We start from the raw sequence: 27,432 nt of genomic DNA, 5'->3' as shown, positions 1-27,432 counted from the left end.
ACCCTTAGACTCCTCCAAGGCAAGTACCAGAGCTGATTTTTCTCTTTCATGGTTCCTGGATCTTCCGGATCTACCTGACATTGTTCCCAGACACCTCTGAGAATCTTGACCTCCAAGTTCAGAACAAAAAATCCTGCCTGGCAGCCCCAGATTGTTCCAGGGAAGCTGACATTGATACATCTTTACTTTTGCAGTGAACCTGCATCTTCCAGAATCTCCCTGAGACTTCCCAGGCATCTCTTGGAGTCATTTGCCACAAGGAGGACTAAGGAACTGAAATCCTGGGTATCAGCCTGAAGGGCTTTTGTGCCAGGAAAGAGGGAGCTGTGCAGGCCTGGAGGAGTCCAGGGGCAGCTGCGCTGTGCTGCCTGAGGAGCAGCTGAATGTGCCTCCTCTTGTGCCGGAGCTGCGTCCGTGTGCCCCGCTGGGCACGCTGAGAAGCAGCTGAATGTGCATCCTCTTGTGCCGGGGCTGCGTCCGTGTGCCCCGCTGGGCACGCTGAGGAGCAGCTGAATGTGCCTCCTCTTGTGCCGGGGCTGCGTCCCTGTGCCCCGCTGGGCACGCTGAGGAGCAGCTGAATGTGCCGCTGGGCACGCTGAGGAGCAGCTGAATGTGCCTCCTCTTGTGCTGGGGCTGCGTCCGTGTGCCCCGCTGGGCACGCTGAGGAGCAGCTGAATGTGCCTCTGGCTGCAGGCTCTGTGTGCAGGCTGCTGCTGGACACAGAGGCTGCCTTGGCCTCCTGGTGCAGGTCTGGGCAGTGCCCCTGCTGCTGCCGAGCGCAGGGCAGGGCTGGCTGGGGCTGTGGCGCCGGCCGGGGTGCCGGGCTGCAAGGGCCGGCCAGGACAGCAGCTGCCCCACTGCGGCCCTTGTCCCCGCCAGGGCCCCCGGGCCAGGCCACGATGGCTCCCACTGCTGCTGGAAGGACAAGGCCTGGCCCTGGTTGCCCCGAGGCTGCTGCTGCTGCAGGCTGACCAAGAGCAGGAGGTGTGGGATGGAGGCACGGCCTTGGCACACTGCTGGGCAGCCCTGGCGCCGTCCCAGCACCGGCCTCTCCCTCCCTGCCCGGCCCTCAGCTGGTGCTGCCCTTGGGGCGCTGGGCCTTGGCCTTCCTCTTCTCCATGGGCACCTCCTGCCACCCGCCTGTGGCAGTGCAAGTGGCTGCAGCCACCCCAACCCCAGATGAAACACTAGAACCCACTGTTTGGTGGTCAGGCACCAATGTATAAAGACTATCTGGTTAGGGTGAGATGCCATCACCCCTTGGTGCGGTTATTTACATGTTCTAAATTGGTTGGTTCTTGTTCTCCCCTCCCTGTTTTATGTATAAGTCTGTAAATATTAATTTCCCTTAGTTAAATATGTATCAGCTCTAGAAGTTTCTATGTTACTCGATACCCCATTGGCTGTCCCCTGTAGTCCCTCCTCTGAGTTCTTCCCATTGCCTACTTCATTGTTAATCCTGCCTCCTTAGCCGTACCCTATTGGCGGTATCCCTTATCCCCGCCTTTCCTGCTGTCCTGGGTTGCAGGGTTTTCTATTACCATCCTCGTGAGCTGTTGAAATCAGGTGGGGCAGTGTTTCCTTGCCTCCTGCCCCCAGACTATCTTTCTGTTAATGGCCCATCATTGTCCTGCCGCATGACTCAGAGATAACTCCCTCCAGACTATCTTCTGTTAATGAGCCTAATCAACACTTGGCCTCATGACTCATTACCCCATTGTGAGATGCTCCACCCAGAAGGAAGAACCAAGCATCCCATCGTGGATATAAGCTGAGATTCTGAACACCAGACACAACCCTTCCACTGGATTTCCAGTGGACAGGAGCTACACAGCCACCACGTGACCTTCTGAGGAAGAGCAGCCCCTTTTTTCTACAGGATCACCACTTCAGGAGGACTGCAGCCATCATTCTACCACACTGCTACCACCACCCTGATTAACAGGGTGTCTGGTTGTATTCTGACTCTGTCAGTTTAACCCAGTGTTTTCTGCCTTTATTTTTGTTCGGTTTTTTTCCTTTTCTTTAATTTCCCCATTAAATTGTTATTCTGACTTGGTGTCTCCCACTAGTTTATTTTCAAACTAGTACACCTTCCCCGAGTATAAAATCCCTGGACCCTCTTCAAAAATCGGCTCTTCGTCCCTAGTCCCTTCACCTGTGAATAAACCTGCACGCGGAACCTATACGAAGAGTCCCCTCCTTCCTTCTCTGCCTCTGCTGGTGCAACCCGACAGCTTGCCCAGGACAAGCTCCTTTGGGTGAGGAGCTCCCTCTCTTCCTTGGAGCTGCGGACACAGAGGATGCAGCCAGACCTCTGGGCTTCTTGTTACCTGGCTAGCACGCCCCTCACCCGCCTGCCTGGGGAGCTGCTGCCTCCTGAGCCAGGGGCTCTGCTCTGCTGCCCTGGGTGCCCCGGGGCTCCTGAAACATCCCAGGGGCAGGGCAGGGCCCAGAGGTCACAATGTCCCCTTGGTTCCATGGGGCCCCGCAGTGTCACAGTGCTCCCTGCGCACCCTGAGGCCCCACATCAGCCAGCGCAGGCCATTGCCATGAAGACTCCCATGCCCAGACCCAGCTGGAACCAGCCTGAAGCAGCCCCTTCCAGCACAGCCACTCATGGCAACAGCCCCAAGTCTGGGCAGGGCACCTGGGCAGCCCCAAATGCCTGTCCCAGACTGGACAGAGCCCGTGTGTGTGTGCCCGCGGGTCTGTGCTGCAGGAGACACCTGCAGCACTTGTGACCTGCACACCAGAGCAGCCGCAGAGGGAACAGGAGGGGGCCATTAGTGTTGCTCCTGGGTTTGTGGGGGGTGATCTGCAGGTGTGCGGTGGCTGTCAAGGTTCCTTTCCCTGTTGGAGCTGCTCTGGGTATGGTTTGCTGTGTCCATCTGTGTTTCCTTGCAGATGCAGGGATTTAGTGCTTTCCCTCTGGGGGTCAATACCTTGGCTGATCTGTGCCTTGGTGGGGCTCCAGTCACTGCCCAGCCCAGGCTCACACAGGCCTGCAGATACTCTGGGCTGTCCAGGCAGCTCCAGTTTCTTGTCCTGGAGAACATTCTGTGCCCTGTGCCATGGGGGACAGTCTTGGGTATGTTCCTCAGTGACCTGTCACCATCTCCACTGTCACCATACAACAGTGGGTTTGTCCAAATCAAATTCTTGGGCTTTAGCAGCTACTGATGTGAGCACTTTCCCTCTCCAAAATCCATGGAGCTACAGACCCTTGAGGTGGGGAAATTCTCTTGGCTTAAATTGACATGAGCTTGGAAGAAGAGCCAAACCTTCAGTCAGTGCACTGGGGAGATCCCACTTTATTCCCAAGATGCTATGAAAGCATCAGCTCTGGGCCCTTTTAGACACACTCTAAAGGCTCCAGGTGATGCAGAGCTGGTTCATCCTAAATCTAAATAGTCTAAATCTAAATAGTCATTTAGGAAAATAATAAACACAAATAACAATACAGTGAATGATAATAGTAATAAAAACCCAACAAACCAGGAGGTTCAGGTCTCCAGGGCCCTACTATGAGAGTCATTTGTGAAAAGAGATTAAAAGCTACCAGAAGAGGTTCCTAAAATCAGTTTCCTAGTTGCCTCCTTGACTCCTGGTTCCTCAGGCTGTAGATGAGGGGGTTCAGTGCTGGAAGCACCACTGAGTACAGAACTGCCACCAGCAGATCCAGGCATGGCGAGGAGATGCAGGGGAGCTTCAGATGGGCAGACACAGTAGTGCTGACAAACAGAGAGACCACGGCCACACGAGGGATGCACATGGAAGAGGCTCCTGCTCAGAGGGGACCCTCAGCACAGCCCTGAAGATCTGCACATGGACACCACAGTGAACACCAAACAGCCAAAGTCTAAACAGGCACTAACCACAATAAGCCAAACTTCCCACAGGTAATGTGAGTGTGAGCAGGAGAGCTTGAAGATGTGTGGGATTTCACAGAAGAGCTGGCCCAGGGCATTGCCCTGGCCCAGGGGCAGGGAAAATGTATTGGCCGTGTGCAGGAGAGCGTAGAGAAAGGCACTGGCCCAGGCAGCTGCTGCCATGTGGGCACAAGCTCTGCTGCCCAGGAGGGTCCCGTAGTGCAGGGCTTTGCAGATGGACACGTAGCGGTCGTAGCACATGATGGTGAGGAGGGAAACCTCTACTCCCATGAAGAAGACAAACAGAAACACCTGAGCAGCACATGCTGAGTAGGAGATGTGCCTGGTGCCCCAGAGGGAATTGTGCATGGCCTTGGGGACAGTGGTGCAGCTGGAGCCCAGGTCGGGGAGGGCCAGGCTGAGCAGGAAGAAGAACATGGGGCTGTGCAGGTGCTGGCCGCAGGCTCCGGCGCTGATGCTGAGGCCGTTGCCCAGGAGGGCAGCCAGGGAGATGCCCAGGAAGAGGCAGAAGTGCAGGAGCTGCAGCTGCCGCGTGTCTGCCAATGCCAGGACAAGTAACTGGCTGATGGAGCTGCTGTTGAACTTTTTGTCCCTCTTGGTAGGAAGGAGAAAAAACAGGGACAAGTTCCAGAGATTTCTCTGAGGAAAATGAGAGGCATTTCTCAGAGACCATCCCCCTGCTACTCAGACCCACTTTCCCTTCGTAGGACTGCTGCCTTCAGCTCTGTGCCTGGAGCTCTGCTTGGTGCTGGATGAGTGTCCTGTGAGGAGCAGATCCTCTGCCCACAGCTGCTGAGGAATCAGCCCAGCTCTGCAGCACTGACTTCAGGGGAATTTGGGGAATAGCAGACAGTGCTCTGGCTTCACATTTGCACTTGCAACTGCTCCTAGCACAGAAGGGCTGGTCAGCACCTGCAATCCCAATGCTAAGCAAAGGGGATGGATGGGAAATTTAGATTTTTCTGCAGTTCTTCCCCCTCTACCTGAGTGTCCTTGCATGTCAGAAACACTCAGCATTTCTAGTGCAAAGAACAAAGTGAGTCCTGCAAGACAAGAGCATTACTGCCTGAGGCTCAGCACGCAGTGAGAGCTGCTCTGTCCCTCTGTCCTATCCCCAGATGCCTCACGGCTGCACCTTTCTTAAATGGAGCGCGATTATGCTCCCATGTCACACTGAAAAGCCACCAGACACTGCTGGGAGCAGAGAGGTCCACTGCAGACCAGGAAATGTCTCACCCTTCCTCAAGGTCTCAGCACCCCACTTCCAGCCAAGGACACACCCGGCTCAATTCACCAACCCACCACCACCTCCTCCATCACAGCGTCTCTGCTTCTTCGTGAGCCTTTCAGAGAACACAAAGATACTTGAGACAGGTTTGCACCTTGCAGGGCAGTTCAGAGCTTGGAAGGACACCCAAGAAGGATGTACAGGATTGCATCTCAGTAAGGGAGAATTGCTCATTCCCAAACAACAAACAGAATGATTGCCTACAGCCCCACAGTGTAGAAGAAAGTTGGGAAGCTTGTTGCCATGGACATGGCTGTAGAAAAGGACTGAAAGAATCAGAGTTGACTGTGCAGCTGAAAATCCCAACCCCAAGGAGCATGGGAGCGAGAACTCAATAACAACAGCAACACCAGACAGGTGGAGGAGCAAGGAAACACAAAGAGAGGTTGTGTGGATACAAAAATGCTGCTAGCAAGAATTTTTCTTGCTATTTTCTAAGCCCGTGAGAGACTTTTCTCTCTCACAGAAGACAGTAGCAGAGTTCTAGAAACTATGAACACCTGTGACCTTGCAAAAGCCTTGTTTATGGTACAGTAGAAAAATATTTTGACAACGGATGTTTTAGGATTTTAGCCAATCACCCCCAAGGGGTGGCTGATCCTTTGTCCAATTAGACTATGAAGAAAAGTCTATAAAAGAGTTTGTAAAATAATTAAATAAATCAATCTTGCTGCACAATTCCTGCCTGCTGGATCTCTCTCCTCTCCTTCCTACGGCTGTGGGATACAGTAATAGTGGAGGAGCAAGGAAACACAAAGAGAGGTTGTGGCTGAGAGAGGCCAGGGCAGGGGCAGCCGGGCAGTGAGGGCAGCAATAGCCTCACCCAGCTGTGCCACCACCGGTGCTGGGCGGCTGCTCCCAGCCCCGTGCTCTGCAGAAGGAACTGGGCCCGGGGCTGCAGAGCTGCCCCATGGCTCTGCTGCAGCTCTGCCTGCCCAGGAGGGGGATCTTGGCCTTGGCCCCACGGTATTGAGGGCAGAGGCTTGGCTGGGTGCAAGAGGAGGAGGCAAAGGGGGCTTGCTCAGAGGAAGGGCTCGGCATTGGAGTGGGTCACACAGAGTTCTCTGAAGTCTCCCCCACACAGCATTTCTGGTTATAGTTTCCCCTCACTCCATGATCTCTGCTGCCTGGGGTTTTTCCTCCAGGGAAGCTTTTTTTCCCCTGTCAGCATTCAGAGAACCCAGCACAAGATCCCTGCACTCACCGTGGCCCTCCAGAAAGCTGCGTGTTGGCAGGGCGCTGGCTGGACACGTCTTCCCGTTTGCAGGTGGGAAAGGGCAGGACACAGCAACCTGATGGGCCCAGCAGAGGTGATGCCTGTGCTTCTATCAGCAGAGGAATGGCTGAAGGCACTTTCAGAGGCTTCAATCAGACCTACTGGTCACTCAAAGTTACAGCTCAGGGCTCTCAGTGACTTGTTCCAGAAGGAGAGCCCCTTTTGTATTTTCCATCCCCAATTCCCCAAGAATATGAAACTGAAATCACAGACTCAGGGAAGCTCCTTATCTTTATAGTAATCCCTCCCTTGACCTTTCCCTTGCAAAGTGCCCTCAGCAATGTCCTGGGGGTGATGTAGAGCTGGGAGAAGACCTCCTGAAAGCAGAAGCTCCCTCTCCTGCCTGGGCACCGCTGGCAGCACACGAAGCTCCACAGCCTGCAGCCGTGCCCACGCCAGGGAGCCCACACGCCCTGTGCCTCTGGCAGTGCAGCAGCGAATCCGAAGGCTGGGGGCTGTGCCAGCTCTGGGATAGCATTCCAGGCAGCTGCACTGCCCTGCAGCCAGACACTGACCCTGGCAGGGGCTGCAAAGCCTTGGCTCCAAGGGAGCTCTTCTCTGTACTCCCAGCCCAGCCTGCCCTTCCCCTCTCTGTGCCTCCCTCCCGTGCCCTGGGTGCCTGCCGGCTGTGCCCCGGCCCTGCTGGGCTGTGCAGAGCAGCTGCTCCTGGGCAGAGCTGTCTCTCTGCGGCGCTGCTCTTGTCAGGAGCTGCCTCCAGCCCCGAGCCCAGCCCAGCTCGGCAGCGCAGCAACAGCCCCAGGCAGCACTTTCCCCTCACCTTCGAGGCTCCCGCCAGGTGTCCCTGGGGCTCCAGGGGAACCTGCTGTCAAACGGCCTGAAGCGAGCACTGAGGTCTCACTGCCTGCGCTGGGGAGACTAATTTATTTCCAGAGGCATCATTCCTCCTCTCAGAGGTGAAGTTGCAACTCAATATCCTTTTTCATCTTGTTATTGCACAGGACACCCAGGCAGTGATCTCCCCAGGATGGGATCTCCTTTACCCCTGCTGAGGGAAGGGATCCAGACGGGCCAGTGGAGGCATCTCATCCTGGGTTTGTGTTCCCAGCATTTGAGGGACACCCAGTTCCCATCCCACACCTTCCACTAAGCCACAGCAGGTGAGTTTCTTCTTGCCTCTGTACATGTGTGCACGGAATAGACACCTGGGTGTGAGTGTCTTCTCTCAACTCCCGTAATTGCAATTGATGCAGACAGAAGGCAGGAGTGAGCTGGTCAGAGGTCAGGCACAAATGCCAGAGGTGGTCCCACATCTCCAGGAAAAGGAGCAGGTTCCTATGGAGGACTAGAATTGTCCTGGCATTCCCTGGCCAGGCAAAGCAATGGGGTGCCAACAGCCCTGAAGGAGTTTTGGACAACTCCTTGCATGGGCTGCCAGGTGGGCTAAGAAAGGTGATACTCACTGGGACTTGGAGCTGACCAACAGGAGAAGCTGCTCAGGAATGGGGTCAGCAGTGTCCACCTTGGCTGACGTGACAATGAAATCGGGGCGTCTCACATGCCAAAGGGCAGGGAGCAAGGGCAGCAGCAGGGCGTGGGCCAGGGCACTCCAGAGGAGAAGAATTTGATGTACTGGGAGACTGATCCAAGAGGTGCCATGGTAAAGGCAGCTCTGAAGGCTGAAGGAGCTCAGGAGATCTTACAGGCCTTGCAGGAAAGCTTCCTGCCAGGACAAGAAGGATTTCTCCACGTTCCCGTGAAATAAGCATCCTTCTCTGCTGGCTGAACAGACAGAACTCCAGCACAAAGAGGCAGCAAACAGGACATGGAAACAGGGCAAGTTGCAAAGCAGGAATTTAGCAAACCTTGCCCCAGGATGTACGGATAAAGCCAAAAGCAAAGCTCCCAGCATTTTGGGAGCCGCTGGGAAGGGTAGAGGAAGCCCAAGGAGCTGTTGCAGGAATAGAGGGTCCTGCTGAATGAGTCGCACCCATCCTGGAGGCCTGGCACAAGTGGGCACTGGGGCTGGTGGCCTCCTATGTGCATGTCAGCCTAGGAGATGGTCATACACCCTTCCTCTGGGAGGGACTGTGCCTGTCCATGCACATGGCTCTAGACTCTGCAGAATCTACTTGAAGACAGGCTGAGGAGCTAAATACGTTGGCATGAATGCAGAATTGGGTCTCCAAAACCCATGTGGTTGAATTTGTCTCTTTAGGTTGAAACCTCTTCATTTTGACTACATTCCTGAAGTCTCAGCTTAAGAGTTGAGGGATTAGGGAAAATCATCAGGATGTTTACATTGGCCAAATCCCTGAGCATGTCAAGGTCCCTCTGCACTCAAGGTCCCTTGTGCCAGCTGCCCAGGGATGGGTGAGGATGGCTCATCCTGAAGCGCAGTCGCTCACGGGATCATGGAATGATGGAATCATAGGATGGGCCGGGTTGGAAAGGGCCTTTAAAGGCCATCTAGTCCAACCAGCTGCCATGGGCAGGGACATCTTCAAGCAGAGCAAGCTGCTCAAAGCCCTGTCCAACGTGGCTCTGGATGTTCCCAAGGATGAGGCACCCAACACCTCCCTGGGCAGCCTGTTCCTTGCTGTCACCACCCTCGGGGTAAAAAATCTCTTCCTCATGGTGGGATCTCTTGGATGACAGTGTGAGGAGCAGCAGGCCAGCAGAGCTCATGGAAGGAAGAGACTCATTTCATGGCACTGCTGGCCTGGGCAGAATTACCATGGCTCAGAAAGGCAGCAGCTGGTGCAAAGGAATCCAAACCTGGGGTGGTGGTGAAAGAGCAAACAGGACTGGGCTGAGTGCTTGAGAGAGGATGAGGCTTGTGGTGATGCGATACCTTTATTGTAGTTTTATGTAAGTTTTCTGTACCCCAATGGTTCATCCCTACCTTCCCCACTCCTATTTCCAGTTGGTTTCCCCCAGACCCAAGCCTCTCCCCTGGTGCTCCCTACATGGTTGTTCTCCTCCCCTTGTTCTAGCTCTTTCCCTATCAATCACCCAAACCCCTCCTGTTGTTCCCCAAGGTCCAGTGTCCATCATGTGAAACCTCCCAATTTACCCTTATATGGTCCCCATCAATCCCCCGAGACCCTTTAGACACCTTTAGACACCTCCCCCTTTGGAAATCCCCTAAACCTCGATGCCCCATTGGGGCATGTGATCCCTTTCCCCTCCTCCCCTTGGGGCTATTGGCCCAAGGAGATGTCTATCCTCATCCACATCCCTCCCTTAGAGATTTCTATTGGTCCCCAGTTAAGCCATCCCCATTGTACCACCTCCCTTTATAAGGGGTTCCCTGGAGCTGCTGGAGGCTTGTCTCCTGGGAGTTGCCTGCAATAAACTTGGATTATCCGCTGTGGCAAGCCTCCTTGCTACTTTTTATCCTCTCCCTCAGCGGGACTGCTGACAGCCACTGTGCCTGGAGCTTCAGCTCCCCTGGGCAGAGCTGAGCTCCTGAGGAGCAGCTTTAAAGCCGAGAGCCTCCAGCTGCTCCCCACTCCTGTCGCACACCGCAGGAGCTAGCCTGGGCAGTGGTCAGTGGCGGTCATTGCAACAAGGCTGATGAGGAAAGAGGACTCCCTGTCCTGGCCTTCCCAGAGGGTCCTTCCCCAAGAGCTTTGAAGCTGCCTGCAAGAGCCTGAGCTCTTGGTGCCCTTGGCCATGGCAGTTGTCTGCACCAGTGAGGTCTGTGAGGAGACAAGTTGTCCTCGTGGCACTGGGGCTGTGTCCAGGCAGCCCTGGGGACGCTGGGCACTATTACACTGCTGTCCTTCCCTGGGCACTGCCCTTCACAGCCCAGGCTGCCTCCAGGGAGAGCCCTGGGCTCTGAGAGGGACAGGATCTCCCGTCCCAGAGGCCGGGATTCAGGCCTTGGCCCTTCTGCTCCATCAAACAAAGGCTTTGCTCAGCACCAGAGCCACCTGCCCAGTGCCTGTGCCTGCCTGCAATCACAGCCTCCAGTGACTGGCTTGAACGAGGCCCTTGGGAGGCTCCATCAGAAAGGGCTTTCAGTGGCAACTCTGAATGCTCCAAGACACTTTGGGTTTCTCTTCTGACTTGGATTTCTTGAGGGACTGCTGCTATCTCCTCTCAGGACCTGAGGATCCTGGACTCAGAACACCAAATACACTGCAGGGCTCATTAAAATGAAGAAAGGCCTAATGAGTCGTTGCCTTCCCACCCCCTTTGTCAAGTCCTCAAGGATTATACAGCTAATTAGACATTGGAGGATTAGAGAGAAAGATTCCAATGACCCCTTTGAAGACATGACAGCAGCACTGTGCAGCTGACCTTGATCCAGGGTTTCCTAAGGAGATCATGACCAATGAAGAAACAGTTCCTCGTGGCCCAACACAGGATGGACAGCTGTGCCCATCACCTCCAGCCCCCAGCCCTTTCTCTCGGTGGCTACCTGGGACCTGCCTCACTTTCTGTCACATGAGACTTCTGAATTCTGTAGTGAAGTCACAGCTCCTTTGCACCAACTTCCACCTCCTTTCACCCTAGATCTGGCTGCAAACAGGCAGGGAAGGGTTTCTGCTAATTAAAAACCTGAAAAGATATTAATTAAAAGTAATAACTAAAGAACCACCTCCCCTCTACCCCTCCCAAAACTCCAAACTAAACCCACCAGCAATAAAATAAGTAAACAAATAACCACAACCCAAAAGCCCCACCAAACTCCGGAGGTGAAACACGATAAACAGTAAAACACAATAAATGAGTCCCACATCCTCCACGACCTCTGCAGACGGTGCCCGCTCGGGCAGGGAGGTGCTGCACAGGGCCAGGTCGGCCTGGTGCCCTGCCCAGGGCCCCCTCACAGCCCCACGGCTCCCGGTCCCGCTGAGGTTTCGGGGAGTGTCGGCTGTCTCTGCCTCGCCGTCCCGCAGCTGCCGGCACACCACGCTGGCCCTGCACGTCCCCCTGCTCGTCCAGGACTCTGCCCCATGTCCAGCACTGCAGGATCTCCACGTGCCCATCGCACCAGCTCCCGCTGCCCACTAGCCACAGGGATACAGAGACAGCGGGGCCTGGGGACGGCAGAGATGTCACCAGCTGGCTCCACACTGAGCACTGGGGGTTCTGCAATGGACGGGATATTCAGTTCGTGGCTTCCTGTTACCTTAGTTCAGATGTGCAAAACAGCTGCTGCTGAGAGAATCCTATCTCAGACTGACGGGTTCCCTCCCAAAATGCTGCAGTCAGTTCTGAGCCAGCACTAAGAAATCCAAGAGCAAAATAGCAAGCTGATTACAGAATCTTGCAAAATGACGTCCAAGAACATTTTGTTATAAAATCACAAATACTAACAGAAGCTGAGAAAACCAACAACATTAGAAAACAAGCTTCAAGCACCTGGACTGGAAGAGCTCAGGCAATAAATTTAATTGGAATGAAGTCTTCTTTCTAAAATGTGAGCACTGCCATCAAATTTCCAAAACCAGTGAAAGAGGGAACCCCAGAAGCAGAAGCCCAGAGGCTTCACACACAGCAATGACATAGAACAGGGCAGGGCAAGCAGCTGCAAAATTTGTAACTTCTCCATTGCAATGAAGGCCTTATTTTAATTTTACTGTAGCCACTATTAATAAAGTGCAAGATTTGAGAGTCTTGAAAAATAAATAAATTATAAAAGACTCCCACCATACCAAAAAGACAAACCTCATTTTTTTTTACTGTCATTAGGCTGCTGAAAAAAGCAATCAAATTATCCTGCAAGTTCAGAGGTACAAAAGAAATCTGACTTGAATTTCTGCACCAAACCACAGGAGGGTTTGTCCAGTTGGCCATTCAGATTAGGAACAAAAAAATTCATATTTTCTAAGATATTTTTCATGGTCATCCTCAATTTTTTTTAAGGCAGATTGAACCAAAGACCTATTATATTCTTGCTGGGAAGAAAGATGCTTTGAGTTATTTAAGCTTTGAGGTGCATTTAAAAATGACTTTAATGAAAGGCAGATACTCCCAGGCTTGAAAGTAAGGCACAAGTAAAATTGGTCACTTGCCTGCAATACTTGCAGGAAGAACACATTGAAACGCCCTTTCACACGAAAATCTAAAAAAATCTTCAATCTAATTATGGACAACAGCAGGCGGAGACAAGAGGAGAGCTGTTACAAATTCTGAGTTTGGTTTTCAAAGTGATTGACAGCAAAGCCTGTGTTTAACTTCAGCAGAGTTGTGTTCAGCGGCTCTGAAAACCAGAGACACGCTGTCTGAAGTGACAGAGACATGTCCGCACCTGGGTCACATCCCTTTCAGCCACCAATTGCACAGTGACAGCTGCTCCCCCACAGGAAAATGGTCTTTGGGATCATTTTAAGCACAAGCACAAGCCCAGCGCAGTGTCAGCCCCTGCCCAGCTGCAGGTGAAGCCCAGGAGGGGAAGGAGGGATTGATTTGGGAGCTCCTGACTGCCCTCAGTGGACCTGGGCCTGGAGCCGTTCCCCCCTTGCCGAGCAGCAGCTGCGGAGCAGGAGCGGTGCCCGATGTGCCCCATCGTGTTTGGGGTGGCCAGGCCGTGGGGCCTGGGGGGCTGGGGAAGGGCTGGGGGGGCAGGTGCTGGGGCAGGGAGCAGTTGGGCTGGGGCGGGGACTCTCCAACCGCCCTGGATGTGGAACTGGAGCCCAGCAACTGCCAGAACGGCTGATGGAGCCCCAGCAGGTGAGTGGGGAAGGGGCAGCTCTCCCTGGGCCAGGCCCAGAGGGGCTCTGCGTGGGCCTGGGCTGTCCCACGGGGAACAGTTCCCTTTGGGAACAACAGGGCATTCCCGGGGGGCTGTTCCAGAGCTGGCGGCAGCTTTGGTGCTGGCCTGGGGACAGGCCTGGCAGGGAACGGGGACTCCTGGCCATGCCAGGGCACACCCACATCTCCTCCTCCCATCACCACGGCCACTAACGAGGGAGCAGCTTTTCACTGCATTGCCAGCACCCCAGTTTACAGCCAGCCTCAGCACCTGCCAGAGGCTGCAATGGCTTTCTCCCAGTCCCCTCCCGGATGATTCCTTGCGGCCCAGAGGAGCCCACAGGAAGGATCAGAGGGTGCTCAGGGGGCTGGAGCACTTCTGCTATGGGAAAGGCTGGGACAGCTGGGACCACTCTGCCTGAAGAAGGCTTGGGAGAGACCTTAGAGCTCCTTCCAGCACCTGAAGGGACTCGGGAAGAGCCCGGGAGGGACTTTGCAAGGACCTGCAGGGACAGCACAAGGGGGAATGGCTTCCAACTGACAAAGGGCAGGGTTCAGTTGGATAGTGAGAAGAAATTCCTCCCTGGAGGAGGAATGGTGAGGAGGGTGGAGAGGCCCTGGCACAGGTTGCCCACAGCAAACAGGGGTTGCCCTGGAAATATTCAAGGTCAGGCTGGATGGGGCTCTGAACAACTTCCCTTCTGGTGTTCTAATCAGGTAAGACAGTTCCTGCAGGTTGTTTCATTTTCCAGCTCTGGGGCTGAAAAGATTCCTAAGGAGGGGAGGAAGAGCTAAGCTGGAATTCCTGAGCTGAGGAAGGCTGGGAAAACATTTAGGACCAACTGCCTCAGGGACAGCCATGCAAACGTGAGTGTGCTCATCCCTGTATTCTTCCAGGTGGTCCAGGAGCTTGGAGTGAGCCAGCAGTTCCCTTCTCACATGTCTTCTCAACAGGGATCTTCCTCAACAGCCTCTGAGGTGAGTACAACTCTGCTGAGCTGACTCAGGACCGTTTTGCAATGGGACTTAAGGGAAAGGAACTGCAGGAACCCTGCAAAGGGGAAGCTGCTCAGCCATGGCTCTCCTGTCCCTGAGTGGGGTTCATTTCTCCGTGCCTGACTTCTGGATCCCCACTGTACCTCAGAGGAGACTTCTTTCCTCTGCTTGGTCAGTTTAACAACGTCTTTGACAGTGAACATGTACAACTATAAGAGGAATCTGATCTCAGATGGCACTGTTTAATTCTGCTGTGGTCACAGGAATCCATGTCCTAAGCATATTCAATGTGCTCAGTGCAGAAATAGATTTCATAGGTTTAAGTAGATTTTGAAATTGGTTCTCCATCAGGGAACACCCATTCTTGTTGGGATCAGAAGAGGCATCTCAGGTGGTACTCTGGAATAGGTGAAAGGGTTAAGATCACGGTACTTGTGAAAGCATTATGAAAACATAAGATACGGTGTTAAAAGTTAGCAAATGTTAGCCATAAGCTTAAGACACGGAATGTAACTTGGCAAGACAAAACTTGCAAGAATGAAGGACAAAGCTTGCTAAAACCAGTGAAGAAACTGCTGAAACAGCAGAGACTGTGCATGCCTAGAGGAGAAAGGAGAAAAGCGCACAGTGGAGAAGACACACGGCCTTCATCAAGACACCCCCTGAGGAAGACCTGAAGCCTTCCTCAGCACAACCACCAGGGAGCCCTGTGCTCTGCGTGTGCTAATGATAATGATGAGTTCCAAAAAATAGTTTGCATAACCACACCTTTTCTAAAGCAAATAATGAATATACATAAAATGTAACCGTACATGGTTATCTGCCGTGTGCCTGGGGTGGGTGTGTGCTAGGAGGAGCGATCCCCGCACAGCCGGCACCGAATAAAGCAAACGCCTGCTCTTGGACGCCGTCTCACAAGTGTGCCTAGGCTCGGTTTGGAGCGATTCATAGGACGGAATACCTGCCCTCCTTTTAGCAGGATAAGGCAGAGAAGGAACATTAGATCTCCACTCAGGACTATGAAAAGACATTTTTTTCCCAGATACTTGCATTTTATTTCATTCTGTTTTCTTTTCTTCATTCAATTTAATTCAATAATATGTTCCAAATCTATTTATCCCAATGCATCCAGTAAAGTTAAAAGAATGAAAGGCAACTAATTTTAACATATTGCCCCTTCATGTCACCCTATTTGGTGCTAAAATCCATGGTAAAGTATTTTCCGAAATCACTTCTGGAAACAAAACAAAGCTTTCCTGGGACATTTTGCAAAGGCAAGTTGTGACAAAGGGGAATGGCTTTAAGGTGAAAGAGATTTAGATTGGATTTTAGGAAGAAACTCTTGGCTGTGAGGGTGCTGAGGCCCTGGCACAGGCTGTCCAGAGAAGCAGGGGCTGCCCCATCCCTGTAAGTGTCCAAGGCCAGGCTGGACGGGGCTTGGAGTGACCTGGGATAGTGGAAGGTGACCCTGCCCATGGCAGGGGGGTGGAATGAGATGATCCTTGAGGTCCCTTCCAACCCAAACCATGCTGGGGTTCTCTGAAATGACTTTAAATCCCACGATTCTCCTCTCACCTCCTGCTCCTTCTCTTGCAGGAGGCAGAAGAGCACAAACAACGACCGCAGAGTGGCGCAGATAAAGCAGAAAGCCATGGAAATCTGTCCGGGACAAACGCAGAAACGCCAGCAGAGAGCGGCACAGGGACATTCCCGGGCCCTCCGCTTCCCATTCCTCTCTCCAGACTCAGGCAAATAGAAGCGGAGCTGATCGGCGCTGATGAGGCGGACACTGAGGCGGAGCCTGGCGAGCCGCTGATGTCTGCAGTGGCAGCAGCAGCGGGCCAGGCTCCTGCCCCAGCCGCAGGGGACAGCGTGTGGCACCGCGCTGGCGCTGCGCTCCAGGCCGCCCTGCGGGACGGCAGCGCTCGGTACACGCAGCGCGATTTCGCAGCAGCCGCGGCCAAGTTCTCCACGGCACTGGAGGTACGGGGCTAAAGGGGTGTGACCCCCCGGTAAAGCCACGGCGGGGCTGTCCCGGCACTCCCTGGGGCAGGAATAGCAAAGGGAACCAGGAGCACCAAGCCGGAATGCTTAGGGTTGAAGAGAAATCCCGAGATGCAGTTTCACCTGAGATGTGAAAATTAGGAGTTCTAAATAAACCGCAGAAGGGGGGAAGTGTTGGACTGAACCAGAGAATCTCAGGTAATTTTGTATTTTTCTCCAAGTTCTGAACTGTATTAATGTGTAGAGGAAATGGAAGTCCCATAGCATGCAAAAAATGCTCCTCTTTTTAATCCCAGCATTGTTTAATCAGCAACAAATGCCCTCTCAATACTTGGGAGTTTTCACTCTGCCCTAGATAATGTTTTCTCTCCACTCTGACTCCAATCTCTTCAGCCAGGCACTTGAAACCCTGAGAAAGGGACCGCCTGCACTTCTTTTAGCACTGTTCTGCCAAACTTCATTCAAAAGCAGTTGTCAAATACTAGGGGCTTTCCAGTTCACAAGCAACTATCCTATCCTCAAATATCCTATCCCTAACTGGCTTTTTCTACAATACTGAAGTAATTTTTTTTAAGTGATAAATATTACAGCAGCTAGTGAGTAAAATGATAAAGTAGCGTCATTTTTAAGTGCTTTGTTGCCCCCTATATTCTGAAATGAGCTGTGGTAGGGACAGCACCACGGGTCACTTAAGAGGAAAGGAGGGCTTGTCTCCTCCTAAGAGGAAAGGCTGGTGAATGGACATACCAGGAAAAGGGATGAAGAAATGAATCCCTGGGATTGCGGACAGAGTGATTGGGACATCACAGAATTGTAGGGCTGGGGCTTCTCAGCAGTCTCTTAATCCAGCTTTCCCCAGAAGCAAAAAACAAAACATCCCTGAAAGACCTTTCTGTCCTCTGTACTGATTTTTGTAATGCTGACTTTAGTTAGAGCCACAGTCTATGAGACTTGAGTTTTCTCCACTGATCAGTCACAAAAAGTATTTCCACCTAGCAGCACATGGTGTATTCTAATATTTGGAAATCATGGTTTTGTTTCATGTGCAGCTTTGCAGTAAAGGCTTTGCTACAGAGGACCCCTTGAAGTCCTCTCCAGATGATATTTCCAGGCTTGCCAGTTGGATTGAGTCAAAGCTCGTCATCTGCTACTTAAAACTGGGGCAGCCTGACCTTGCTCTGCAACATTCACACAGGTGAGAGAAAATATGGATTAGAGTCACTGCTGAGACTGAAATCCACCATGAAACAAAGACTAGGAATAACTGCAGTGCAGGAAGAACCAGTCTAATGGTGAGAAAAGAAGGATCAGGAAAACACACCTTACATGGGGCACTGGTGTTTCGATTGGACTAATGGCATCTGTTGAAGTGAAGGGTCTAATACACGGGCCAAGGTTCAGCCACATTGCACCTATGCCTTGTACAAAGAGTATTTCAAAATAACTCAGGTTCACCTTCTGAAACATTGCAGATGCACAATGTTTCCAGGGAGATGGGCCAGACACCTGCTGCTCCTGCCTGGGGAGCTGGGGGTTAACAAGAACTTGTGCTGTAGCAGTTTTACTTATGCTACCTACACGCCGAAGGCAAGAGAGAATATTGCCCCTGAAACATTTCTTCTAGAATACACAAACCCCTAATGAAATTGCATTTAGGATAAAACCACAATGAAATTAACCTTTAAGTAATATTTTTAGTACTATTTTCTTCATCGACCACAGCTGGAGAGAGAGAGAGAGAGGGAGAGGGAGAGAGAGTTCCCCTGACATTGGAGATGTAGCATGGAGTTGTAGAGCAGAAGTGCATACAGTGTCTGCCTCAGTCACCGTTTGATTCTTAGAAGCTTTAATGACGTAAGAAACCTCAGTCTAAGCTTGTCCATTCCTCTTCTGTCTCCAAGGAGCATCATTCAGAACCCCTCTCACTTCCGCAGTCACCTGCGCCAAGCCGCTTGCTTTCGGTGCCTGCACAGATACTCGGAGGCTGCAAGGTACTTCTGCTGCTCGGGCTTCCACAGGGCTCCTCTGCATCCCTTTCCGTGCAGCTCTCGGCAGTGACACATCCTCCGAGAGCCAGGCTTTTCCAAAATCCGTCGGAACTTTGCACTGGCTTTGTGTGTGTGATCTCAGGGGCAGCAGAGCTCCAGTCTTCCCAGTTCATGTTAACGTGAATAATCCCACTTGCGGCCCTAAATGACATCATCCAGGGCTATTTGCTGGCAAGAGTTTAGCGAGCTAAAAATGTGTTTGCTGGTACTTTTCTAAAAGTTGGACAAGGACTTGGAGTTCTGTGTAACCTTTGGTATCAACCTCACGTGACACTCTGTGAATAGGACCTCCTTTCAGTCTGGCCACAGATCCCCTTCTCTGCCTGCACACTCCTCTGCTGCTTTTGTCCTCAGGAGCGCCATGGTCGCGCAGTATCTGTACGTCTTGGCTGAAGGAGCTGGGCTGGAGACCAGTGACCTCATCCAGCTGTACTGGCAGGTAACAACTGACAGCCTGGGAAGGAATCACAGGATATGCCAATCTGGGAGGGACCCCCAAGGACCACTGAGACCAACTCCTGGCTCATGGAGTCTCCATCCAAACGACCTGGTTGTTTTGTTTGGGTTTTTTTCACTAAGTGTCTAATTTTTTTGCCCTTTTCTAGGCTATGACTCAAGAAGCCCTTAGTGGAGAAGTCTCTTTTTCTGTTCTGTACACACCTTTTGAGAAAGAGAACAAGACTGACAAAATAAAGGAGGCCAACAAAAGCTTTGCTGAGAAGCACCCTGATTACGTGCAGCACATATTTACAGGTAACAGCAGTTTTCAGCTGCCCTTAAGCACTGTGGACTCTGGTTGTGTGGCTGAATTCAAAAGAGTTGGAGACAGTTGGAAAGTTTGAGCTGCTTGGGCTCCAGACACTGTGGGGTATTGGGCAGAATATGCTTTATCTCAGGCATCAGAAAAAATGAAAGCAGTTGATGCAAAAGGCTGCAGAGCCCTAAGATTCAAAGCCCAGTGAGAGCTGGATGTGTTGGTTTTGTCATCTGTGTTTTGCAAGGTTGCTGGAGACCATTTCACTCCTTCTTTGACTTCCCTTATTTTTCTCCAAAAAAGTAACTTCTCTTACAGCTGAAAAGAAATAGGACAGTGGAAATTATTTTCCTTTCCCTATGCAGATCCTCATGGAATTCACCTGTTGCCAGAGAGGGCTGAATCTCACCCTGACCAGCAGTACTTACTGACTCTGGGCTTCAGAAACAAAGAGATTGGAAAAACCGTGGAAATGTCTGTAACTCGAAAACTGCCAGTCTTTCGAGGTATGCCAACTTGCTTAAGAACTGGCCTGGCTCAGGGGTGACCCCCACAATCCTTCCTAAATGAGAGGGTGAGAGGTGTCTCAGGACCCATTCCTCCATGCCAGCCGCCTTGATGGCCCAGCTCTTCCCATCCCCTCCACTCCTCCTCCAGTTCACCCAACATCCTGCCAGATGCCCTAAAGAAAAGGGAGATGAATAAACAGCCTCTGTGGTTCTGTAATTTCGCTTCATAGGCCGGAAAAGAGCTTTCAGTCCCAGCATGGAGGAAGAAGAAGAAACATTTTGGCAGAACACTGGGAAAAGGATTGTGGCAGCCATGGCTTTTATAGGAAGCACTAAAATAAAGGTGAGTATCCCATTCCCTTTCTGGTATGTGGTGTGTGGGAAGGACGTGTGCTGTTGGGGGGTAATTCCTGCTGCACATGCTCCTCCGGTGTCCACAAATGCTCCGTGAATTGCATTAGGAACAGAGCTCCAGTGGCTTTAGACACTTTTGAAAAGGAGTCCTAATGATTTAACTGTGACCACTTGAGAATCCCTCCACATGCAATTTTTGCCAATCTTTATGGCCTGTGATATTATATCCCTACTTCACATAACCACAGTTACTCACTCTGTTTCATACCCATAGTAGACTGCACCTCCCACCCAGAGCTCCATCAAGAGTTAATCATTGCTACTTGAAACACTTCTCGTGATTGAGATCTGGATCTCTGTGGAATGAAGGATGTGAAATAATCCTCCCATCTGGTACAACCATAAGCCAGGTGATGGTAGTTACCTCTGCTCCATCCTTTCGGCCATAATGGACACAGCTTTTAGCACCCTGGCTGACAATTAGCACAAAGGTCAACAATCAAATTTGCACATAGACGAGACTGTTTTCATGCAATTCTTAAATTATTCTCTTGAAAAAAGAAACATGAGCTAGAGATCTGGGGAGGCTCTGACTTCTCTCCTCCTAGAGGGCAGTTGCTGGAGCAGCAGCAAGCACCGGAACTCAGGCACTCAGCAGAGGGAAAGGTGTGCGGGGCTTGGCCAAAAGCATCCACGCTGGGGTGAGGGAAGTGGAGTGGATGGAGGGCAGATGTCCCTGAGGAAACACAGCTGCTTCTTTCCAGTGCTTTCCTGAAGCCCTTTGCTCTTGGCTTTGGATGACCAAAAGCCCCAGTTCCCAATGTGCAGAGTAATGCAAGTGGCAGCTTTGGGAAAGGGGAGGATCTGTTCCTGCTGGGGGCATTCCCTTCGATGCACTTGGAGAAGTTACAACTACAAACAGAGTGTGGGTTGGATACTGGATACACAATAAAATCCTGGCCTTTCTGAAAGCCCCAGAAAAACTGGGGCTTTAAAATTTTTTTTTGACCCCCCACTTCTCTCTTTGCTTTTGGAGCTGAGATTTCTCTATTGCAACTACTGCAGCCTCAAAAGAGTAACAGGAAGAGAAAAAACTTTGAAATCAGGCAGGTTTTGCACTCCTCATGACTCCCCTCTTCTGTAAATTAATTTGGAGGAACAGGAACACACAGTTCAAGCGGAGATAAGCAGTGAGGTCTGGTTTCCAGGGCACAGGGAAAAGAAATTCATCCTGTCAGAGATGAGAACAGAGTGCTGCCTTAGGACTGCCCAAGCCAGTCCCCACTGTAGGCATTTACACTGCTGCCACACACCAGTATTTTCTATGAGCTTTACACCTTTACATTTAAATATTCTTGCTGAAACACAAGTGCATTCCCAGAAAAGCCAGGGTAAAACTCCAGCACCACTGAAGGCAGCAGCCAAGTGACTTTTTTTTTCAAGGAGGCTGGCACAGCAGCCCCGTGGTTTAGGCAAGGGCTACCCTGGTGCCACCTCCACAGCAGGAAGGACAGGGAACTGGGCTGAAACATGGGCCTGCAGGTTCATAACCAGTCCCAGAGGTCGGTGTGGGACCTGCCATGGAGAGGAGGAAAGCCCCAGGAAAGAAGAGAGAGTCACTGAGTTGGAACAGCTGCCAGGTCCACATCCATCATCAGGGGAAACATATTCCCTTCCCCTTCAGTTTACAGAGCGTTCAGTGATCCCAGCGAGACCGAACCTCTGACTCAAGGAGCAGATGGCAGTGCCAGTTCTACCTGGGAAGAGAGATGGGCACAAAGCCAGAGCTGCTCTGCTGCTGGGGACTCGTCTCTCTTTATGGCACTGACAGAGACTGGGCCACTTTTGTTTTCTTTAATGTATTCCACAATTGTCTTCAAGCTACAAACATGATGCTGTTTTATTTCCATCACACGTAAGCTAAATTAAAAACGGCCAAACTTCAGCTACAGACTCAAGCATTACAACTTACTTGGAGAGGAAAAAATAATATATTTGGGATTTAACAGAACAAACGTTTCTTTCTGCCGCCCTCTTCCTCTTTTGCGGATGCAAACGTGCAATCCAACTTCTTGTTCTGCTCAGGTTGGTTTTGACCAAACCATCTCAGTGCTAAAGCCAAGCTCATTAAACCATGGCAACAGTTAAGAGAAGTCAATTCTGCCCCCTCGGTTTTGCAGCCACACAGCCTGGAGTTCACTACGTCATTTATACACACACTGCTCTGGCTCAGATGTGAAGGGAAAGCCTGAACATGCTTCAAGCCTGACATGTTCCTGGCTGCCTGGAGGTCAGAGACCACCTCTGTAGGTTTTAGTTCCTCCAGGGTCTGTCTTTGAAACCATAGATTGGCCTGTCTGTGCCCAAACCATGAGCTGACACCCTGCACCCTTTCCTCAGCCTCCTTCCTGAGACTGGAAAAGCCATCCAGGAAAGTCAGGTGATGTTCAGTGGAGGGGGTGATGGAAAAGCCCTTTCCAAAGGAGAAAACTGCATTCGTCTTTGTCACCTATTGTCTCCCCTTCCCACGTATCATGATGACATCTTTGTTCTCCTAGTCCTACTAGAGAGGTTATAGCAAGAAAGTCTTTTTGTTCCCTCTCTAAAGCCTGTCCCAGCAGCGTGGCCTGAAAGGTGCTGGATGGCACACTGCTGAGAGCAGGACCAGCACAAACACTGATGAGAAGCCTTGAGGCACAGGAGTCCAAGGATCAGGGTGCTCCCTGTGCCTCTCCTCTCACCTCCTCTCTTTTCCCGGGCAAACAGGATGAGCGTGGCCCATGTGCACGGGCCATCGAGCAGTTCCACCACGCCAGCCTGCTCAGCCGCCTGCAGAGACGGGAGGAACAGGCCCAGGTGATGACCCAGGCAATGGCTGAGCTGGCGACTGCTCCCTACCTGCAGAGAGTCTCTCAGGAGGATGACAAGCTGGTAGGTTTGGATTTCCAACACTTGTTTTGGCCTCTGCGAGCTGGGAGGCAGAGCAGGAAGGGCCAGGGCAGAGTTCTGTATTTCCACCCTGTGCTCTGGAAGTCGTTTGTCCAATGTGGGGACCTGAAAGAGTTCTCAAATCCTCCTTCAGTGCTTTGACAGAGGAGGTGCTGATCACCTGCAAGGGTGATTGATAGAGCCACCAGGACTCACCTGTCAGTATCTATGGAAAATCCCTTCTCTGCCCCCACAACCTCCCCAGATCAGTCTGGAAAAATGATTGCAATGATTCAGATCATGCTGCCTTGACATCTCTGACCTCAGAAGGCACCTGCAGCAAAACAGCCTGAATCCGGCTAGAGCTGAGAAGGAGAGGGGGAAAGGAGGGAAAATTGATTTTCTGTGCTGGGTCCATGCACCACATACTCCCTGTCTCAGAACAAACCTGTCTGCCTGCTCATGGTAACTTGTCAGACTTGCTGCAGAGGTGCCCCAAGACAGTGAAGAACCCATGAGAAACATGGACTGGGCCCTTGGCTGAGCCAACCCAGCTCCAGCAAGCGTCAGCAGTGGGATGATGGCTGGAGCCAACGAGGCCAAAAGTGATGGTATCCAAGGGGGTTGGGGAAAAAAGAGGGGGGGGAAACATCTCCTTCTTGCTCTGCATCAGTGGCAGATGGTGTCTCTCTTCCTCCCCCAAAGGGACGCCTTTGGGGAAGCCTTGTGCCTCCAACTGTGTTGGAGCACACCCGGGAATGTTGATATCTACAGACATAGTCCCAGTAGATCTTAATTCCTTGTCATGAGTAAAATGCTTGGGAAGAGACTCCAAAACCTTTTGTTTGGATTCACTTTAACTAACTCAACATTTTGGAAGAGAATTTTTTAAAAGAGTGCAGCAATAGCACAGGTCTCAAGTACCAGCTTTTCCCAGTTTGTTCCTAAACACTGATGCTAAGGGCAGGACAGCCTGGATCCAATCCTTGCCTCTCTGTCTCTGAATTAAGAGTATCTGAACCATCTTGCAGGAGTTGGGAAGGCTGCAGGGTGAGGCAATGCCAGGACTACCCTGGAAGGGGACTGTGGGGAGTATTTTAGATCCACAAGGACGCAGTGCAAGGGCTGAAGCAAAGATGAGTTGGCTGTGCTCACTGTGTGAAAGATGAGTCACAAAATCATCAGCGTGCAAATGATTTTAATTAGGATATAATTTGTGTATGCAGAGAAATGATTTCTCTGTGAATTCCACACCAATTGTTTGTATCTCGGTGCCACAGCTGCAGTCACTGATGGCAGATGCTGTGGACATCCTCGCAGGAAGAACTGGAGAGCGTGTGTGGACTAAAATACAGAAGGTAACAGCCTGCAGCAAAGGGCAGGAGAGCGGATTGTTCCTTGGGCAGGAAACGTCCCTAACTCTGGTCTGTTCAAAAGGCAGAAAAGAGAGGATGTGCCGGGTGAAACCTGATCCCGTGCCTTGACCTCTGTCCATGCTCAGGCTTGGGAGTCAGCGAGGGTCTGAGTGCATCCCTGCTGTGCAAACAGCATCCCAGCTGTTCAGCTGCACCAGGCACTGGTGTCAGTGCAGTGTCAGGCACTGATGTCAGCAACTGATGTGCCAGATTAGTTCTTATTTGGGGGGCTGGAGCCAACACCTATTCTATAAATATGAAAAGCACAGGCAGACCATGCCAAACCACAGTTCCAGGTAGGAACATCATTCCTCTGCTGCTTCCGGGTGGCATCCCCAGCAGGGCAGACACTGCTGGATGGTCCTAAAGGAGCTGCTGTAAATCCTGCTGCTGTTCCAGTGTCCCCTTTGCCCTCACTCCACACCCCACCCATCACCTGGGACACGTTTTCCTTCCTCTTTCTGCCCTTTGTGCTCACCCAGACACCAAGACTACCCCCAAAAGAGAACAGGCAGAGGAATGTTGTGCAGACATTTTAATTTGGTCTCTGGCTGAAGAGTCCTGGGGGCTCAGTGGTTATGGTTAATAGCGCCAAGCCCTGCACTGGACCTTTCTATTACGGGATCAGTCTTCCCCAGACTTCCCATATGCTTTTGGCCAGTGCACGATTTCCTAGGCTTTTACTTCAACTTGTTCAAAATGAGGCTGGCACCAGGAATCCTCTCTCTGATCCTCTGCATGTTTTTATGCCAAGCACATGACAGCAAAGGCAATCCCTGAGGTTCTTTGGAGAGCCCAAAGCTTCCTGTGCACCTGTGGCCATGGATCTCTTGGCAGCAAAGGAGCCACAGCCCAGGCACGAGTGCCCATCAAGCTTCAGCAGCACTGCAGAAAACTCTTTTCCATGGCATCATGCACGGTGCTATGTGCAGCCCATCCCCTGAACAGGTCCCCTTTGCCAGCCCTGTGGGCATGAGGAGGAGGCAGAGCTTCTCTGCCAGACTCCTTGTGCCCTCAGCACCCCAGGGCAGCAGATGGAATTGTGCATCAACTTTCCTGCTTGCCTCTCTCAAAAACACATCCCCCTCACCGACCCAAACCAAACCATGGCCAGAGCGTGTGGCACAGCTCCAATCCAAGGCCAGGGCTGAGGAGCACTTTAGGGACAACTCAGGACACGGATCAATACAAGAGGAAGCCATGCTTGGATTAATTCCCAGTCCGTTCTTCTGTGCTGTGCCTGAAGAAGGCACACTGCACTGGATGCCTGTCAGCACGGCCGAGCAGGAGTTTGTTTTGGTTTTTTTTTAATTATTTCAGCTTAAAATGCAATGGGCAGATTGATTCTCTAGATTCTCCCATGATGCAGGGTTTGCATCTTGAGTGGAGCTCCGTGTGAAGGGAGTCTATTCCACAGCAATGAAGTAACTGAATCCAAACAGAAATGGAGAAAACCAAAATAATGACAAAGTCAGGTACCACTGCTGCAGCCAGTTGCCCAAGAGGAGGCTTCATGTGTTTCTGTTTCTAATGACTATTAGTTTTGAAATAAACTAATTGCAGAAGCTTTTAAAGTTTTTATAGAGGCGAATGGAGTTGCTTGTGACACCACTTCTTTCTAATTGCAGGTGGCACTAATTGAAGAGTACTTGAGGGAAGGAGAAGAGCATTACTTAAGGACCCCACACATGCAAATACCTGGAATGGAAAACATGAACTGGACTCCAAGGGGACAGGGATATTTGAGACTGAAAAATACAAACATGTTCATTCCCAACCCACGAAGCTTGGCCACAGGGCCAAAAAAAAGACGCATAGCTTTTGCAAAAAGTTGATTTTGTAGGTATTTTGTAGCTATTGATATCAATTTGATAGATGTTAATCTTATTTTAAATTATATTAACTTGAAAAACCGTTGAAGTTGTATTAATTAAAATTATATTTATTATTTATTATATATGTGTTATATATTACATATTACATATGACATATTACATATTATATATTTTATATATTATATTATATATATTCAATTATTATTAATTTAAATTATATTCAATTGTATTTAACTATATAAATTGAACTTGTATTAATTTAAATTAAAGTGGTATTAAGTAGTATTTACTTGCATTAACTTGAAGTTGTATTAAATTCAGATTGCATTCATTTGTATTTACTTTTATTAATTTTAAGTTGTATGAATTTAAACATATTGTATTAAACTGTATTTAACTGTATAAATTTAAGTTGTATTAGTTTAAATGTAAGTGGTATTAAATAGTATTTCCTTGCATTAAGTTGTATGAATTTAAATTCAGATTGCATTCATTTGTATTTACTTGTATTCAAATTGTATGAATCTAAACTTGTATTTAACTGTATTTAGGTGCATAAATTTAAGTTATACTAATTTAAATGGTATCAAATAGTATTTACTTGCATTAACTTTAGTTGTATGAATTTAAATTGTACTAAATTATTTATTTATCCGTTGCATAAAACTAAGTTGTATCAGTTTAAATTTAAATGACGTTAAATAGTATTTACTTGCATTAACTGTTAGATATGAAATAAGGTTTACATTGCATTAAATTGGATTTACTTGTATTAATTTTAAGTTGTATGAATTTCAATTTCAATTGTATTTAATGTTGCAAACTTTTAAGCTGTATTTGTTTAAATGTCAGTTGTATTAAATTGTACTTTATGGTATAAAATGTGAGTTGTAGGAATTTCAATTTAAATTCCATTCAGTTGTGGTCAATTTTACTACACTGTATTTACTCTAACATTGTAAGCAACAGCCAGCCTTCTGCTCTGAGCGTATCCTGTGTCCAAGCTCTGTCACATCCTGCCCGAGCAGCTCTGGACACAGGGATCCCGCACCCTCAGCCGGGCGAACGGAGCCTCCCTTGCCTTCCCTGCAGCCGCCGGGACGCTCCCAAGGGGAAAAGCGGCAGCCGGGCCCTGGAGGCGGCGGAAGCTGCGAGGGCAGAAACACAACAGCAGGGCAACGGGAGAAAGCAAAACGGAGCCACGCTGCTGGGCCGGGATTAAGGGTGGGAAGCCCTTTGTTCTCCTGCGTGCCCCAGGGGCGGTATTTTCCCCCACTGGATGGGAACTGGTTCCGAGCAGGGCACAAACCCTGCAGGGAGGAGCGGAGCTGCCCCTGCCTCCTCCAGAGCCCCTCTCGGGCTCAGGGCTCAGCCCCACGTCTCGCCCTCCCTCGGCAGCGCCTGTCCCGGGGGCACATCTGGCACCGCTGGGGCTGCCCGGGCACGCAGGTTCCCAGAGCCGCCGG

At 50.8% G+C, this 27,432-nt stretch overlaps 1 protein-coding gene and 1 pseudogene across 5 annotated transcripts; one reads left to right on the top strand and one right to left on the bottom strand.

The window, feature by feature from the left end:
* Positions 1–590: 590 nt before the first annotated feature.
* Positions 591–13,742, bottom strand: LOC116435694 (annotated as a pseudogene).
* Positions 13,034–26,081, top strand: SPATA16 (spermatogenesis associated 16). 5 transcript variants are annotated; one of them, XM_032092178.1, is made up of 12 exons: positions 13,034–13,102; positions 14,021–14,101; positions 15,716–16,102; positions 17,173–17,318; positions 18,025–18,114; positions 18,526–18,610; positions 18,777–18,924; positions 19,291–19,431; positions 19,665–19,777; positions 22,555–22,719; positions 23,997–24,074; positions 25,760–26,081. In XM_032092178.1, exons 1-12 carry the CDS (start codon positions 13,088–13,090, stop codon positions 25,964–25,966), a joined length of 1,656 nt encoding a protein of 551 aa, XP_031948069.1. In that variant the 5' UTR covers positions 13,034–13,087; the 3' UTR covers positions 25,967–26,081. The 5 variants fall into 5 exon arrangements, with proteins under 5 accessions (XP_031948069.1, XP_031948066.1, XP_031948067.1 ...); XM_032092175.1 differs by lacking the exon at positions 13,034–13,102 and adding an exon at positions 13,680–13,840; XM_032092176.1 differs by lacking the exons at positions 13,034–13,102; positions 23,997–24,074 and adding an exon at positions 13,680–13,840.
* Positions 26,082–27,432: the final 1,351 nt, after the last annotated feature.

Source organism: Corvus moneduloides, chromosome 27 (genome assembly GCF_009650955.1).
Source record: "Corvus moneduloides isolate bCorMon1 chromosome 27, bCorMon1.pri, whole genome shotgun sequence".
In the NCBI taxonomy this organism is placed as follows: Eukaryota; Metazoa; Chordata; class Aves; order Passeriformes; family Corvidae; genus Corvus; species Corvus moneduloides.
Note: the sequence above shows the minus strand (reverse complement) of the source record. Positions and strands in the feature narration are given on the sequence as shown.